We start from the raw sequence: 17,316 nt of genomic DNA on the forward strand, positions 1-17,316 counted from the left end.
CATCTATAACATACCAATGACCCAAAATAATTCTAAAATCAACAGCTGCTATAAATGAGCAGAATAAATGGTAAGTCAGTTTCCTGGGTAACTTCAGAATGATATGAATAAAACATCAACTTGGTAATTTTTATCTATAAAGTTTGACTTGAAATTGTTATATTTTTCACAAGTATGTATTATTAGGTGGCTAAATTAATCATTAACAATAAAGCAGAACACAAATAATAAGTGAAGAGCATACAAAAAATAAGCATAGGTAATGTTTTATATTACAAATCTACCTATTTAGAACCTTTGTAAATACTGCTCAGAATTTAGAACCTTTGTAAATTCTAGGATTACACTACAGAGAAATGCCTTTCTATAGAGCAACTCCTCAGCTTAAAAAAAATAATAGGAGGGCCACAGTGGCTCAGCAGGCAGGAATGCTTGCCTGCGATGCCAGAGGACCCGGGTTTGATTCCCGGTGCCTGCCCATGTAAAAAAAAAAAAAAAAAAAAAAAAATAGGAAAGTTAAACTTTCCCTTCTGTCTTCAATGACATGTCACCAATTTCTTCACAACCAAACTTTGTTTTACAAGTGCTTGAAACCTGCATAGGATTAGACAGGTGACTACTATATCAAGACTATTCTATAATCTCTCCAGTGACAATACAAAATAACAGCAATACTAGAACAAACTCATAAGGTATGAAAAAAAGTGAATGAATCATGAGGACATTATGTTGAGCAAAGTAAGCCAGAAACAAAAGAAAAAATATTGCATGGTCTCTTTTAGAAAATAATTATAAGAAAATTGGGACCTAGATAGTAAGCTCTTATCAATGTCACATTTATTTCTGAGTTTTAAGTGTTATTTCTAAATTCTGAAATGCTGTACTGTGTGTGTATAACATGGTATTTTCTTGGAACTTTGGGTACATGTGTAACACCTGAGACTCAGTGTAGGCGTTCTGCAGCTCTGAAAGTCAGCATGCCTACACAGAACAACTGTTAAAGAAGCCAAAAAAAGAGATTAGGCTTCAATTAGAGATATGAACAAAGACAATATAGTTGGGACTAAGGTAAATCGGAATATAAGGTCAAGAATGATATTGTCTGTATTTTAGAACTTCACCTACTATATGAGACCAAAGGAGGAGAGGTTTATATTATTCACAACCTAAATTTTCTGTAACACACAAACTAACTTAACCTGTCTGGCTAGTTCAGTTAAACAACCTAAACACATGGAACCTAGAATTGGGAATGAGGTCTTGCAATTCTGTATAGCTTAATATAATACCTGGGATACATTCCAGATTATGTTGGGCAGGTAATTTAAAAGCACTGGCATAAACTCTGCAAGTAAAATCATTAACCTCCTCCCACTACGTAGGACATGACGTCCAGGGGTGTGAATTTCTCTGGCAACATGGGACATGACTCCTAGTGATAAGCCTAGCCCTGGCCCTGGCCCTGTGGGATCGACAATGCCTTCATGACCAAAAGGGGGGAAAGAAATGTAATAGAATAAGGTATCAGTAATCAGTTAAAAGATTTCAAATAGAATTGAGAGGCCATTCTGGAGGGTACTCTTATGCAAGCTTCAGCTAGATATTACTAATTGCCATGGTTTGCCAGGCCCCAACTAACAGTATTCCTGTAAACCCCAAAGAATACCCAGGACTCAAGACTCTATATGAGTATCATTCGCTAAGTTTATTTCTCAGAAACCTAAAACCTCAAGACAGTTCCGAGGTCATATAAGTCCTGAAATCCAGAGTTACCAGTCTCTCCAACAGCATCAACTAATTCCATTCCCCATAATGCTGACACCCCTTTTCAACATGAAGTTAGAATGGTCATTGCCCAAATATCCCCAACGGATGGGAGAAGGATCAAAGGAGAAGTAACAAAGAAGACAGAATTTAACAAACGATGACTGCTAAATCATTATACTATAAAAAGATATTTCTTTTTAGTTTCCAATGTCTTGGAGCAGCTAGAAAGAGATATCTGAAACTGCAGAATTGTTACCCTACCATACTCTGAAATTTGTTCTAAAACTACCTGTTAAAATGTACTTTGAAATTTTTTGGTTTTTTGTATATAATGTTATATTTCATAACAAAAAAGCACTATTAGTTACACTGTGTTTTCACACCATCTCTAACATACGAATAACAAAAACACTGACGCCTTACTAGTAACTTAATAATCCTCTACAAGATGTCAATATAGGGTTAAGTTGCGACTGTTAAATATATGGGCACTGGTTGCTTAATGTGACTGGAGTAGTTTAATTACTTGTGAATTTGACTCTAAAAGGAACCTTCAGCATTGAAAGGAACTTTTTATTTTGGGGGAATAAATCCAAGTCAATGAACATTGGTGGACATACTGACCCGACCATTCTTGCTGTTTTTTCTATTCTTCTTTCCTTTCACAGGGGCATTATTTACTATGGCCAGAATGCTGTGGGAAAATGTAAGCATACTGATGAATCATGCCAAGCCATCTCTGAGGTATCCTGGCTCTTGTCCCTACCTCTTTAACAGACCAGCTGAGTGGAAGGGATGGCAGTTTTAATCATTAATGTGAGAAATCACAGCTGGAACAACAGACTAACTTTTGGAAATAAGAAAGAGGTATAAAAATCTTCCTTCATTGTGAGGAAGATTATTTCTCACTTGTAATTTAATCTGCTGTTTTGTATCTATGTGCAAGAAGTCTATAGCCTACAAACAGAAGTAGCAAATGTTAGGCATTGTTAGTCAATAAAAGTTAGGGTTTTAGAGCACAAAGCAGATGTGTCTAAGTCACAATGCTGATCTATAATTTATTTCTTCACATTAATGGTATTATTTACTAAGCACTTCCTGTGGGCAAGGTGCTGTGCTCAGTCTTTTACATGTGTTATCTTATTTAATTCTCACATGAAATTAGAGGTAGGAACTACTATCATCCCCATTTTAAAGTTAAGGAATCTTTACTGGTACAAGGTCACACAATTATTAAGAGACAGAGCTGGAATTTAAATCTAGGTGCCTCTGGAGCTCAAATCTGTGCTGCTTATCATGTTATGCTACTACTGATAATTTGATGTGAATGTAATACATAGATCATGTCAATGCTGAACAGGTGGTCAGATTTGTTTTATTAAGATTGAAAATGGAAATTATGTACTCTCATTTGATAGACATGCTAGGAAAAAAGTGTGAAAAGGATGCCACAAAAAGTACACAGGACAGCAAAATTTCATGAGTGAGGAAAGAGGAATTCAAGCAAAAACTTTTTTAATTACCAAAGTTGTTCGGCTCTGAGCCATTTTCCATGAACAGATACAAGAAATGTGGCTTTATTTTATTATGCTTTTCATGAGAGTAATAAAGAGTAAGTCTCAAGTTATAGAATTTCAAAGTTAGGTAAACAGTATGATATTCAGGCACTGTTAAAGTTTAGACAATAGGCATATATCTGTACCTAACGTCTAGTCAAGTCAACTTCCATTCTGAAAGAACACTAAATATTTAAGTCTCTTTTACCTCAATCTCAAATTTCTGCCTAAGTCTTCTGCTTTCTTCAAAGACAGAAGTCTGAGAAGCCATCCTGGCCCCTTGGCCTGCTTCTCTAAGCATACTACATAGTTGGCAGTATCAGTACCCGAGGCACTGGATCAAAGGGTACAATCACTTATTCCCTTTAGGTAGAAACTAATATTTCTAAAATTCATTGTTGGACAGGTCAGTCAAAACTGTTTCCTGCAGGACACTAATAAGAGACCACTTAATTTTTGAAGTCTCTAAAATCAAGAAGGGCTTGGCAAAAGAATATGAAGTTAAAGGCTGACAGCAACATTTGGTAAATTTCTTTTACAATCAAGGAAGATTTGGCTTTTGTTTTAAATGAGTTAAATTTTGTAATAACAAACCTCATCTTATTTTCATAGTACAGAAGCTTGAGACATTTTCTCTGAGAGATGGAGAAACCATTTTGAAAGGAGGAAGAGCTTCTGCAATGAAACGATGACTATACACTGCAGGTATCTTAACTTTTTATGACAAATGAAGATCTTGCACCCGGCCCACCAAGATTGTATTAATGGTTTGCAGACAAACTAATAAACATTTGCACTGGAAAAAAGTTTAAGACAGAGAGCGCATCTTTCTAGTTCATTTTCTAGGTGTTCCTTTCTAGTTTGTACGTTTGATGATTCATTCAACAAATACTTCCCAAGAACGACTACATATCAGAAACTGTTTTAAGTGCCTACAGCTGACCTAAGAAATACAATTTTGTAATAAAATTTTAACTAAGAAATAATAAGTAAAGATTGGGTCATTTAATAGTATTAAGAAAATGTAAAATAAAATTCGTGTAGTTGGAATAACATACCAGAATATAAATTTCATTATTTCTGCAGACATAATTTCAGTGTCTTTTCCATCATCATAGCAACAAGTGCAGAAACAAGTAAGTAAATAAATAAAGCAAAGTAAAGCCAATCATAAATAAAAGTTGTGACAAGGATAAATGGTATCAGAACTATAAGCCAAGTGGAAATATGTCATCAAATTTGTATTTCCATCTTAGTCTGCATGGTGGTATGGTATGTGTGCACCTATGAAAAAAAAGAATTTTCTATTTTATTGTCTTATTAATTTGTCCATAACACTGCATTAAAACAAAAAATAAGTTGATTTTCAAATGATTTCTCCATTTGGTTGCAAATGTTAGAACTACATTTTAAAGCTTGCTACCTAGAATGACTTTTAATTGGTCTAATCTTGAACATAGAGGGCCTATTCTTAAAACTTAGACCTGAATCAAAAACTGAAGATTTTTTGACTGTACTTAACGTCCAGTCAAGTCAACTTCCATTCTGAAAGAACACTAAATATTTAAGTCTCTTTTACCTCAATCTCAAATTTCTGCCTAAGTCTTCTGCTTTCTTCAAAGACAGAAGTCTGAGAAGCCATCCTGGCCCCTTGGCCTGCTTCTCTAATCATACTACATAGTTGGCTGTATCAGTACCCGAGGCACTGGACCAAAGGGTACAATCATATTCCCTTTAGGTAGAAAAGGCTAAACAGTAAGCAGTGACAAGCGATTAAAGCCAAATGCCAAGTTGCTAAGTTATAGGGAAGCTGCTGTTCATCTGGACCTTCGCCCAGAACACAAAAATTTGGAGGAGAAATGCTGGTGGTTTAAAGGAAACAAGGGTTCCAAATTAGCCGCCTCATTCCTTTATCAGAACAGCTAATTCTGACCCGCAGAAGCTTCCTCTGTTTCAACTGACCATAACTACACTGTAAAATCCAACAGGGTACCACCGGGTGGGCCATGGTGGTTCAATAGTCAGGGTTCTCATGTGCCACGCTAGAGACCTGGGTTCGATTCTCGGTGGTTGCCCACGCAAAATAAAAAATAAATAAATAAATAAATAAAAAGGAAACTGGAAAATCCAACAGGGTACCAAAGCTCTTAAACAGGTGGAAATCCAGTATTAACACAGAGAATATATTTAAAGCTAAGATCAGAAATATTTTGTTCTTTAGAAAGATCAGTTCAAGATGCTGGCGAAGGAGACAATTAAGCATTTTAAAACCTCTCAAATCATTTGACATAACTCAACGGGCAAAAACGGTATTGTCCCAATCTCTAGACCTTCCTTTACAACATGTTTTTTGGTTTTTTTCACTTTCACAGGCTCAGTTCCTTTAAGATCCACCACCTGCCCATGCTGCATTTTTTTTCTTCAAGAAAGCATCTGCACTGCAGATCTTTGTACGAGGGGAGTTTGCCAGCCAGCTCCCACCAGCAGGCAGACGCCTATACAATGGAAACTAAAGGCGGCTTTGCAGCTTCCCTAGTTGTCTTTCAGAGATGGAAAGAGAAGGGGGTTCAACCAGTCCCTGGCTTTGTCTGAATTTTCTCCTCCCTCCCCCCATACTGCAGTAAACACCCTCTTTTGTTACACTGCGGTCAATAACAGCCCAAAGAAAATATGAAATCAAAACATATTGGTGGCTTGACATTACTCCCTATTTATTATCTTCTGGAACATTAAGCGACGGATCGCAAGCTCCCACCCCCAAGCCGCGCCGGAGAAGAGCAGGTTGTGCTGCAGATGCAGCCACGGATCCATCATGGACGGACCATCAACAGCTCCCTCCCAAATCTTCCCTGAGCCATTCTCATCACGCTTTCTCCTACCTTGGAGCCTCGGGGAAAAAATCAGACTCTGTATTACAGAGTCCATAAAAATTAAAAAAAGCAGATAAAAACAGCAAAGAAACGTTACAATGTTCCTATTGAACGCCTTCATCCACCCCACAGGCGACCAAAAAGAAAAAAAAAAGATCGAAGACTACAATGAATGCCTGATTATGTCAACACCTGCCCGCAAATCTGCAGTGCAACCCTTTCACCACCACCTGCGTCAAAATCATGCCTAATTATTTCTCCTATAGTCAATCCGCCCGCCCCAATCCTCTTCATACCCCCTTAGTCTCTTTAACCCTCCTGGACAAAATCACCCCCGTTCCGTAGATCGCTCTATCGCCCTCCATAATCCCACCCCCACCTGCCAGGCCTTTGCGTTAACGCCCACTTTCTAGACTACCTCCCCGCCCCCAACCTGTTTTCCACACACCCCGTTATTTCCTCACCGCTTGCACGACCTAACTCTCCCCTCCCCCCGGGCCCATTTTCCCAAACGCTTATCCTCGGGGGCTAAATCCACCAGTAGCCGAGGGTGAGTTGCCTTTTCCCTACTGAGGGAAACCGCCACGGTCCCCGCTCTAGGGCCCCCGGTCCCAGCTCGCTCACCCTCCCCAAGGCGTGGGCTCCCCCAGGGTCTCCTTACCCGCACAGGAGGATCCGCAGCTCCTCGCCCCCAGGGCGGGGCAGGCTCCCGGGCTCCCGCCGCCGCTGGGCGCGGAGGGCTCGGCCCCGGAGGACGACGAGGAGACGGACGGGGACTGGGTGGCCGCCGACAGCTCCGCCATGGCTGCGTGAGCAAGGACCGGAGGGGATAAAGAGAGATGTGGGGCGGGAGATAGGGAGGGGAAATAAGATTATCGGGTGGCTGGCTGTCCGAAGTCCCTTCACTGCTACTGCTCCGGGGAAAAGACTCCGACTGACTGACTGACTGACTCAGCCGAGGAACAGGAGGGCGGGAGCGCGAGCGCGCAGGCGCACAAAGGACCCGCGAGCGTGCGGCGGGGGAGGGCAGTGGCCGAGCCGAGGCGCCCAACGGCGCAGGGCGCAAGCGCAAGAACTGCTCCTCCGCGCTCCCACAGGAAAGGAAGGGCAGAACCGGCTTCACGCGGCGCCCTGCCGGGGCGACCGGAGTGGGGAGCGCCGCTCCGGGACCAGGCGCAAGGGGCGTGGTCAAACTCAAGCCCCGCCCACTGCCGCAGCCCAAGCCGGTGAGGGGTGGCCTTCGGGTGTTTTTCCTCATGTCTATGTAAATGTTTTAGGGGCGACTGTTTTTGTATTTTGTAGGGCAGAAGTTTCTTTTTGCTTACACTAGCTGCAAAATATATTTTCCATAAATTCCAGAGACGATGCCTCTTGTCACAGCGAATCCCTCCTGGGACGCCTATGAAAACTGACCCACACTGTTGAGTAGGCCCAGGCTGCAAGGTGTTTTATGAATTTATCTGCATGTGTCGTAATATCGGATCACCATGAGAGAGGAGGCACGGTCTCTCATTTGGTAGGTGGGAAATGATGCCGTACAGAGTGAAGAATGATTTCTCATTCCAATCACATTACATTGCAGCCTCAGAACCAGCTTCTTACCCTTATCTTGTTACTATTTCAAAGAGGGGTTCATTGTAGATGTTAAGTTGCCCTCTTCTCCCAATAGCTTCTCAGATAGGGCATATTTCGAAGGAAGAAAAAGGTGAGCTGGGTTGGTTGGCTTGTCAAATTCAAATCCTTCTCCTTACATCTGGACAAAATATTTGAAAGGTACATAATCCTTTAAATCAGGGGAATGTGTCCTGGAAATAATAAAATTCAAGGCTGTAGGTTTTGTTATTGCTCAAGCAGCAATCAATGATCTGAAGGATAATTGCAGAATCAGCAGATCCTGTAAAGATGCAAGCTCATGGTGGGGTGGGGGTGGGAGCCCTGTTGTCAGCTGGGAGGGAAAAGCATCTGACTGGTGGAAATCTTCTAGAACAGGTAGTGGACTATGTCTGCCCTTGATAATATTTAAGGTTAGGTAAAATCCAGAGAGAAAACAATAACAACAAAAAAAATTCCTGGCCATTGCAACATTCTGAAAAAGGCACAGAAGAAAATTTCCCAAAATAACTTCGTGGCAAACATCTTAGTCTGGCACTTACAGTAGCAGCTGATAATGCAGCAAGCTGTCCTTTAGATGACAAAGGGAAATATAAACCGATCTGATAATCAAGGCTGCTGTATATCCACTGGGATAAACGCATAAAAAAAAGAAATCTATGTCATTAGGTGCTTGATAAAGAAATGAATGATGCTGGTCCCTAATCCTTACTACAACTGCTAGAATCTGGAGACCTGGCCTGGCAAGGAAGCCCATTTCCATGGGATCTAGAAGCAGAGAGAAGAAGCCAAAATACACATTAATGTGGTCTTGGTGATCTCTTCCCACCCTTCAGAGGCCTTTGTGAAAGGTTCAATTGCTGAAGCTGACTTTCCTTCCTGTTCTTTATTGCTGTACCAGTCAACTTCCCCAAAACCTGATTCCTGCTTGGGAGGTTTGCATATTTGTATATATAATTTGTTCCACTAATGTTTACTGACCACATGCTGTGAGTATAACACTATGCTGGGCACTTTGGAAGGATCCAAAATATGTATGTTGTCCTGTCTTCAATGAGCTTACAAGCTAGTTGGGGCTTACAACTTACTCACATAAAATTAAATCATACAAATTAAGTAGCAACCCAAAACAGCCTCAAATAACACAAAACCACAGTGCTATGATTAGGTGGCAAGTGAATGGTATTAGTTTAAAAGGGGATGGATCACCATGGAGTTGTAGTGGCTTGGGAAGGTTTTATGAAGAAGCTCAAGCTTAAAAGATGGATAGGAGTTTGTAATAGTGAAGGGGTCATCAAAGGCAGGAGAGGATGGTGTGGACCAGAAGGAGGGGCTGCTTTTGTGCAAATATACGATAAAGGCACTTCACTGGGCAGATGAATTACAAAAAAAAAAAATGCATCCCTTTCACCCAGCAGATGCAGTTCTATGCTGACTTGTCTGGAATAACCTAGGTTCCATCCACTCCTGTTCCTCTCCTCCCCTCCTCCAAGGTATAATTTGTCCCTTGGTGGTACAGACTACACAGTCGTATGGTGGTGGCTGGAGGCTCAGAAATGTGAACAGTGTGTAGGAGGTTTGGGGTGTGGTCAGACCAGATTTGCTAAAGCTGGGGGCTTGAATCAGGACAAGAGGGAGATAAAATGGGGACAATTTGTTGGGGTCAGAATCTGCAGAAGCATTCACAGTGCATTAAGGAAGTGAGGTTTTGTCTTAGAGCTAATGGGGATTCAGTAAAAGGTTTTGGGCAGGGGACGCTCAGAAAGGATTTTTAAAGTATTCATTGGAGCATCCACTTCTCAGGAATTCAACTAAACAACTTGTATAGATTAAGCACTGTGCTAGGCCTCTTCTTCCTTGGCTTTGTCCTTACAGGACTCGTATTTACTCAGTTAATTTCCCACCTCAACTTCTAGGCCATCTCGTTACCCTATTTTATACATAAGTAAAGTAAGGCACAGATATTTCAATGATGCTCAGGAATGCCAGTTCATCCCTTATGAATGCCCAGACTATTGCTTGAACACCGATTCTGCAAGTAGGAGATAGGAGAGATGGTGAACTGAGCCCCAGCATAGTCACAGCGAGTGGTAATCCTTTGTTTACTTGACTGTTTACCCCACCAGACCATGAACCCTGGAGGACAGGGATGTGTCTTATGCATTGTTGCAGCATTACTGCCCAGCACCCATGCCTGGCCTATAACAAATGCCCTATTTTTGGAAAGCTTTGAAACCTGAGTCATTGTGTATGTTTATTGCAGAAAATAAGCTTGCTATTCTTGTACATCATAAAATACTTTGAGTGTCTTGAATATTTATGACTTTGTTTTGCTTTTCCATAAAGAATGACCATCAATTTTTGAGCACTAACCACACATCGGTCATCATTTACATCACTTATAACTCATTTAACTGACAACTCTGAATCATTTTGCAGCTGATGAAATAGGTTCAGAGAGGCCAAGTAACTTGCCCAAGATTGCACAGCCCGTGAGTATTAGAGCCAGAATTCAATGCCAAGTCAGTCTGACTTCAATGCCTGTGTCCTTAACCACTCAAACATGTCTCAACGTTACCTACTTCTGAACAACAGAGAAGGTTCAGCCTCCTAGTCAGACTACATGATTCAATTCAGAGTGAAACTGCTTAAGGCAGAAAGGCTGCAATCAGTATCATCAATATTTAGCATTTTGCATGTTCATTGTTTTGATGTCCTTGGGTGATTGAGAAGGAAATAAGAGAAACAACAACAAACAAACCCCACATTTCCTGTTTATAAGGTTTACTTTCTAAGCTGTGACTAATCTAAAGTCCACCACCTATAATTTGTACCATGTTGTTCTAAATGCTGGGAAGCTTGTATCAGGTATGGGGAAGGCTGATGCAGTGCTAACATTGACCCTGAGGATGTCTTCATATTGAGAGAGATATAATGTCAGTATTTGCTTTCACCTCCTGACAGGATGGACTGAGAGCCTTCAAAATAGAACAGGGCATTTTGTTCAGAGGTAAAAGGTACTTAATAGTAAAGGAATAAGGAAGTGAATGAGCCACGTTAGGTGTAACATATACCTTCTACTTCTTCATTCATTCATTCATTCAGCAGATACTTGAGTTTCCACTATCTCCCTGGCAATGTCTGAGGTATTGGGGAGGAAGGAAAAAAATCCTCTTTTTAGAATTTACATTCAAGTAGAAAGAGACATACAAAACACTAAGTAAGTAAATTAGATGGTAAGAAGTCTTATTGGAGAAAAGTAAAGCAGGGAAGGTGAATAGGGAATCCAACGGTGAGTGTGCAATATTAAATTCTTGCACAGTGTGCTGCAATTGTGACAAGTCATTGACCTTTGACCCCTCCTTTCTCTTTCTCAGCATGCCACATAAAGCCCTGGATGTGTGTCACAACCTACAGGTCCTACCTTCTGCATGCCAGTGTGAATCCTCAGTAACCATTTGCCCTGATACACACTTCTAGTTGTTTGCTGGCCCTAGTTGGTCTAGATCTGATCTAGACTTTTAAATCTAAAGCCCAGAAGAGGGTATTCAGATAATCGAGAGTTTGAGAAAATCCTAAGGTTCAGGGGTACAGAAATCAAAGAAGGATCTCCTTAGGTAGGATTAAGTAGAATTGTTTACTTCACCTTTGTCCTAACCACTCAGGAATAAAAAATATTTCAAGGGCATGGGAAGGCCTACAGTTGGCTGAATACAGCTCCTGGGTAGGTTATAATAGTCGAGGCAGAGGGAGAAGTAAGTGGAATAATCTGTCCAATGAATGAGGCAAAGTTAAGCGAAGAGGGTGACTGGGAATGGATGCTTTAGTCTCCCATAAGCGCCAACTATTTAGCCCCGAGCTACCCCCACCCAACAAACCCAAAAAACAATATTGTTCAATAGTGCCAACTAACGTTTTCTTAATCACAGGTAAAGTGTGAATTTTAGCATCTTCGGAGAACCTTGTTCAAAATTTGTGCTTGCAAAAGTCCCTGGAAACTTCAGGTTTACAAAAGACAGCCGTGGCTTGGGCTGGGCAAAGCCGGAGGAAGGGGTCGCACTGGAAGTTGTTCCGGGCCCTATTAGAGTGCTTACGATACAACATAGGCTCGGTCAGGGCAGTAATATGGGCTGCAGCTGATGGTGGTAATGAAGTCATCAGCTCCTCTCCTTGTGAAGTCAAAATCATTAAAAATTCAATGCCATTCACGTCACCCAGGGCTGAGACCTCTGTCCGGTCCTTAGGGCAGGGTGCCGCCTACCTGTGACCCGGGCCAGTGTCACACACAGAAACAGCTCCAAACGCCGCCAGCAGGGACCAGAGGCTGCTGGGTGGATGGGTGGGGGCGCCGGCCCGCCCTTCCACGCCTCCGCACAGCCTGCTGGGAGTTGTAGTTCAGTCATGGAAAGACCGCTCCGAGTCCTGCCTTCTCTTCCGCTTCCTTCCCACCCCAGATGAGGGGGCCAACCTGGGATCCAGAGAGTGCGGGACTACAATTCCCGAAGGACCGTCGCCTCCAGCGCCCAGCTCCAGGTAGTCGGCGGCGGGCTCCGCAATCTCGCGCACGCGCATCCGCACCCGCACCCGCGTAGCGGGAGTTGGCGGGACCCGCCCAGCACTCGCCTCTCCTCGCGCTCCGGGTTGGGCTTTGCAGACCCATTCTGGCGGCTCGGCGCGCGCCTCGGTCTCCCCAGTTTCTTCTAGAGCCCAGGCCCCGCCCAATTCCCGCCCCAGCCCGCCCCTCTCCTCTGCGCCCCTGCTGCCTCTGCTTAAGGCGGAGGATCCATGTTGTCCCCTCAGCGAGCGGTAGCGGCTGCCTCGGGAGGAGCAGGTGAGGCGCCCAGTTTCCCCCCCCCGGACTCTTTCCGTGGTCACCCCCGTCGCCTTTCCTGGCGCAGCTCCCGGGGAACCGCCCGCGCCGCCGCGTTTGCTTGTCACGGGGCTGAGCCCGCGCGTCCCTCGCCGGGAGTCCCTCGGCTAGAAGTCGGTGCCGCGGCTCCTCGCGGGATTCGGCCAGATGGCGCGCGGGCGGCGCCTTCCTCAGCTTCGGGGCTCGGGCGGGCCGCTGCGGGGAGGCCGCCAGCGCTGCTCCGGACCGCCGCTGCCCACCTGGGGTCCCCGGTGCCCGCCCGGGGACAGCGCCGAGGGCCGGTGGTCCCCGGGGGCGGCGCCCTGGGCAGGGCCGGCGCTCCGGGGCTCCGCACGCTCTCGGGTCGGGAAATTTGGGCCTTAACGGCCCAGGATGGAGCGGGAAGGCAGATGCTTTATTGTTCAGCATTTATTGAAGTGTTGAAAGGCTGCGAAGTGTCTCACAGTTGAGAGCTTTATTTTTATCCCAACGACCTTGGGAAAAGTATTCGGAAACTTGTTTTTCAACCCGCATGTATAAGGAGATTAAAGAACGTGGCCTTAAATGGGTTTTGAGTATGTTCTTTTAGTTCAGTGCTTCCCACCCCCCCCTTTCTTGAAGACATTAGCGTAGGAAAAGTATCGAATAAAAACCAAAAAGGGAGTCGGCACAAATTCCTGGATGTGACTTCGGCTGTCCTTTTACCAGGCTTTAGTTTTGCTTAATCTGCTGTGCGCTGTTGAAATTGGCAGCGGGTTCATTTGGGAAATAAATCTAAAAGAAAAAAAAGAAAGTGTTTGAAGAGTCTTTTAATGAGTAGATCCCAGTCCTCAGACCTGACTAGGAAGTTGGGGGAGATATTTTGTGAAAGCCCGAAAAATTCTAAACAGGAGTCCCCACTCCCGACCCCCCCTCCCCCCGGCAGACGACAACAACAAAAATCCGTGCCACTGCACATCACTTTCTTCTGGGTGAGAGACAGAACCTTCGTAGTTATTCTATCTTATGTATCCAGTATTCGGCACTGCAGGGTAGTCCTGAAATAAACGAATTTTTCCTTATTCCCAGCCGTACAGAAACTAGTTTATAGTGTAGAAAAGCCCTTTAGTGCTTTAACACCTGTAAGGGAAAGCATTTGCTGAAGCATCGTACTAGTAAACATTATTTTACTAACTACTGTTTACTCTGTAATAATGTAATTAAGAAAAATATCAATAGAGGATCACTGATGGATAACATAGTTTTCTTAATTTACACTAAATAGGGCTTATTCGGAATAGGCCTTTTAAAAGAGCTATTAAAAAATGGGTTTTATATGGTGCAGCACACATGTTTTTGGTTTCAATAATAGACTAAAGAATATGCCCACCCTCATTATTTGAAATAATAGAGAATGGCATGAAGCAAGAAATAAAAGTCCCCTCCAACTCCCCAGTTCTCCTGTGTAGCCATTTTCAACAGTTTGACCACAGATTCTTTTAAGATTCCCATGAAGTCCCTTAGAGAACAAAAGGTGTGTGAATTTGTTTCAGAACTGGGTTAGAATTTACCTATTAATGCAGGCATGCCTGTTGAAGTTCTTTATGGCTTTGTGTTTGATATTGAGAAAGTGTTCAAGTAACACAACGACGTTTTAGTTTGAATTTTAAAACATTTTCCTGAGTTATCTTTGAAGCTGTAGGAGGTATTAGCTAATACACACTAAGGGGGAAAAGTAAGACGAAAGCTTTCTTTGGGAAAAAAAGGCTTTCAGTCCTTTCAGGCCAATCCGTTTAGAGCAGTGATTCTCCTTGCTACTTTACATTAGAATCACCTAGAGACTTCTGCCAGTGCCACTCACATTTTCTGATTTAATTCATTCTGGGGCCCAGCAACAGTTAAGAAAAAAAAAGCCCTAAGTAATTCTAATTTGCATATTAGTACATAGTCAAATTTCCTCGTAGGTAGTTAATTAAATCTGAGTGTGTTTACTTCAATAAAGTATAATTTGTAATGATCAATATTTTTTCCTCTTAAAATTATTTTGAAATAATTTCAAACTTTATCAATATTGTATTGAGAATTTGATGCTCTTATGTATACATTTCTAAAAATTGTTTTTTATTGACATGCATTTTGATACCAGTAAACATGTCATGTTTATTTCCCAGCTAAAATATATTATGAATAAGGAAAAAAGCTTTAATGATATAGTAGGTGAATATGCAAAGAAGTAAGAGTAAGTGTATTTATACGCTGAAGGGGAAACAAAGCCAAATAAATATTGCCAACTGAGAAACCCTTATTTAACTAGAACGCAGCTAATTATAACTTTCAGGTAGCCAGATTGATTTTGATGATGTCCTCACTTTTGAGAAAGAGGCAAATAATATCACTTGTTGAACTCATTCTTTAAAATTTTTTTTTCTGTAGTAGGCCTGCAAGCATTTTTATATTCCTCTCAGTTTCTGCATTTTCAGAATCTTTAATACTGTTTAGTCATAACTTACCTTCATAAACCCATGAACCATAGCAGAATTCTCAGTCAACAAAGAAAATGTGTTTTTTTCCAGTACTGTGTTGTGGCGCAAGCTTTTCCAGCAAGTTAAGATAAAGCTTCCTTTTAAACTCTCCAATTATTTTTAGTATACAAATTTTCCCCAATATTCTTTTTAGTTGGGCTTGACTAGTAGTTTCACTGAAACAAGCTTACAGATACATGTGTAAGCACGTTCACTGCTGTAAGACAAACTAGAGTATATAACTTCCCCTTCCTTCCCCTCCAGGAAAAGAATCACTCCCAACAGATCTTGAGTTGGCTGAGAACTTAGTATACTTAACCTTGCACATATGGTGATGTGTTTTCTTTGGCTTTGTGAATTAAAAAGTTTAAAGACTGCCAGCAAGAAGAAGGCATGAAAATGGTATGCCTCTGTTTTTTGGGTTTGTTGTTCTTGCTTTTTAGAGAATGTGGTATTTCAAACGGAGAGTGGAAAACTGAAGTCATAACTTTGCCCTGAGTCATGCACGCCACTCAGTGTTCCTTTAACTTTAGTTAGTTTGGTTTTTGGAACTTGCTGGACAGAGTATTGAGCCTGGCTCTACCCTAGTAGTTCTCAATGCAGGGGAATTTTGCTATCACCACCCACTCCCTCAGGTGATGTCCAGAGACATTTTTGGTTGTCACGACCTGGGGGGTGGGGTGGGTGGTTATGTGCCACAAATGTCAAGCTGATAGAGGCTAGGGATGCTGCTAAATATCCTACAGTGCGTAGGATAGCCCCCTAATAAAGAGTTTTCTGGTCCAAAATGTCAGTAGTGCCAGAGTTAAGAAATCCTGGTCTACACTGATGAATTGATTAAGTTCTGTATTAATTTCTAAAATAGCAATTGTAACTGCTTCCAGTTGGCTAGTTTCATCGAATTTATCACTGTTCAGTCTTCTCAAATATTTGAGGGACATTTAAACCTTTGCCCAATAATGCTTTTCTGATAGAATTTATTTCTTAGAATTTATGTTATTCTACAGGCTCTAAAGACCAAGGATGATTCAGTAATCTCATCCAGTTTGATTCAATATGTGCAGATTTACAGAATCACACAAACCTGCTTTTCTCCTTGTGTGCAACTACTATATATTTGTTAGGCCTCTAAAAATTTAGAGTTGAGTTAATTTTAGGAAGAGTCATTGATATGGTATGTGCATATCTCTGCAAGTTCTTCCCTAAAATAATTTCACCTTTTAGTCTTTTAACTCTGTCCTACCTACTTGTGGTTTCCTTGTCATTTTATTGTAGAACTAGTTTATCAACTGTAATTGCTATAGAGATTATCTGCAGGAATAGTTCAGCCTCTTGATCAACTAGGTTAAAGTGTGTTTTGCCAAAGGTTAAAGACAAACCAGCACATTATAAGTAATAAAAGATGTGATTCATATAAGCTCTTGGAATGCTTTAAATTATTATCTAAGGATTTTCAACATTTCTGTATACTTAAAATGATGGACTTTTACAGCAGTACCATGAGCTATCATAACAATTATCAGAACTAGCAGTCTAATGTAGTATTTTTATCATTCACCTTTTAGTTACATAAGTTTTAAAGTCACTTACATGTGTGGATAATGCATGTAAATTATAGTCACGTCATGTCTGAGTACGTACAAAAATGTCACAGCTGTAATTCATATTCATGCAAGTGAATGTAATGTAGCATTAATTACTGTTGTCTCAGTATGCAGATCTGTCCTTTGCAAAATAATTGTTTCTCGAAGAGGCATGTATGGCTGTCACTTAAAGGTATTTCCAGTACTATTCCTCAAGGCTTGATCTCCAGGGTTTAAGATTCTTAAGAAGTGGGAGAAATTTTACTGCAATTGGAGGAGATGAAAGAAAGCACCAGCACCTAATCTCCCCTGCCCCCCCGCTCCCCACCAAAACAAAACAAAACAAAACACCAAAACGTCAAAACATTTTAGATAGATCCTTACTGAGCAAGTTACTTAAATCTTTTTATGGTTGTAGATTTTTTTTTCTCAGTCATTTTTGATTCACTTACAGAGTTAGGCTTAGAGGGAGGCCACATCTGAGCCACAGAAGAGGTCCTCCAGAAGTAACTCTTAGGTTACCTATGGGTAGGCTAAGCTTCTCTGCTACATACATAAGCTTCACGAGAACAAGCCTCA

General features: G+C 41.8%; 2 protein-coding genes and 1 long non-coding RNA gene across 11 annotated transcripts in view; 2 read left to right on the top strand and 1 right to left on the bottom strand.

Moving 5' to 3' along the window:
• The window catches only part of RTN3 (reticulon 3), an 89,160-nt gene extending 76,847 nt beyond the window's left edge, over positions 1-12,313 (bottom strand). Inside the window, exon 1 of one of the 4 annotated variants that reach the window (XM_077115907.1) lies at positions 12,066-12,313. In XM_077115907.1, the coding sequence (XP_076972022.1) occupies positions 12,066-12,207 (142 nt within the window). In that variant the 5' untranslated portion in view covers positions 12,208-12,313. Of the gene's footprint in view, positions 1-6,202; positions 6,264-6,854; positions 7,180-12,065 lie in introns of those variants that run through there. The other 3 variants (XM_077115909.1, XM_077115910.1, XM_077115908.1) reach the window with 3 other exon arrangements.
• LOC143646688 (uncharacterized) lies at positions 353-5,804 on the top strand. 4 transcript variants are annotated; one of them, XR_013157582.1, is made up of 5 exons: positions 353-692; positions 2,436-2,634; positions 3,730-3,847; positions 3,936-4,028; positions 5,696-5,804. It is a non-coding gene; the product is annotated as an uncharacterized LOC143646688 (long non-coding RNA). The 4 variants fall into 4 exon arrangements; XR_013157580.1 differs by lacking the exon at positions 5,696-5,804 and having other exon boundaries at positions 3,936-4,132; XR_013157581.1 differs by lacking the exon at positions 5,696-5,804 and having other exon boundaries at positions 3,941-4,132.
• The window catches only part of ATL3 (atlastin GTPase 3), a 123,097-nt gene continuing 117,803 nt past the window's right edge, over positions 12,023-17,316 (top strand). Inside the window, exon 1 of one of the 3 annotated variants that reach the window (XM_077115914.1) lies at positions 12,023-12,337. In XM_077115914.1, coding sequence (XP_076972029.1) covers positions 12,259-12,337 — 79 coding nt within the window. In that variant the 5' untranslated portion in view covers positions 12,023-12,258. Of the gene's footprint in view, positions 12,338-12,412; positions 12,636-17,316 lie in introns of those variants that run through there. The other 2 variants (XM_077115911.1, XM_077115912.1) reach the window with 2 other exon arrangements.

The sequence above is a fragment of the Tamandua tetradactyla genome, chromosome 9 (genome assembly GCF_023851605.1).
Source record: "Tamandua tetradactyla isolate mTamTet1 chromosome 9, mTamTet1.pri, whole genome shotgun sequence".
Lineage (NCBI taxonomy): Eukaryota > Metazoa > Chordata > Mammalia > Pilosa > Myrmecophagidae > Tamandua > Tamandua tetradactyla.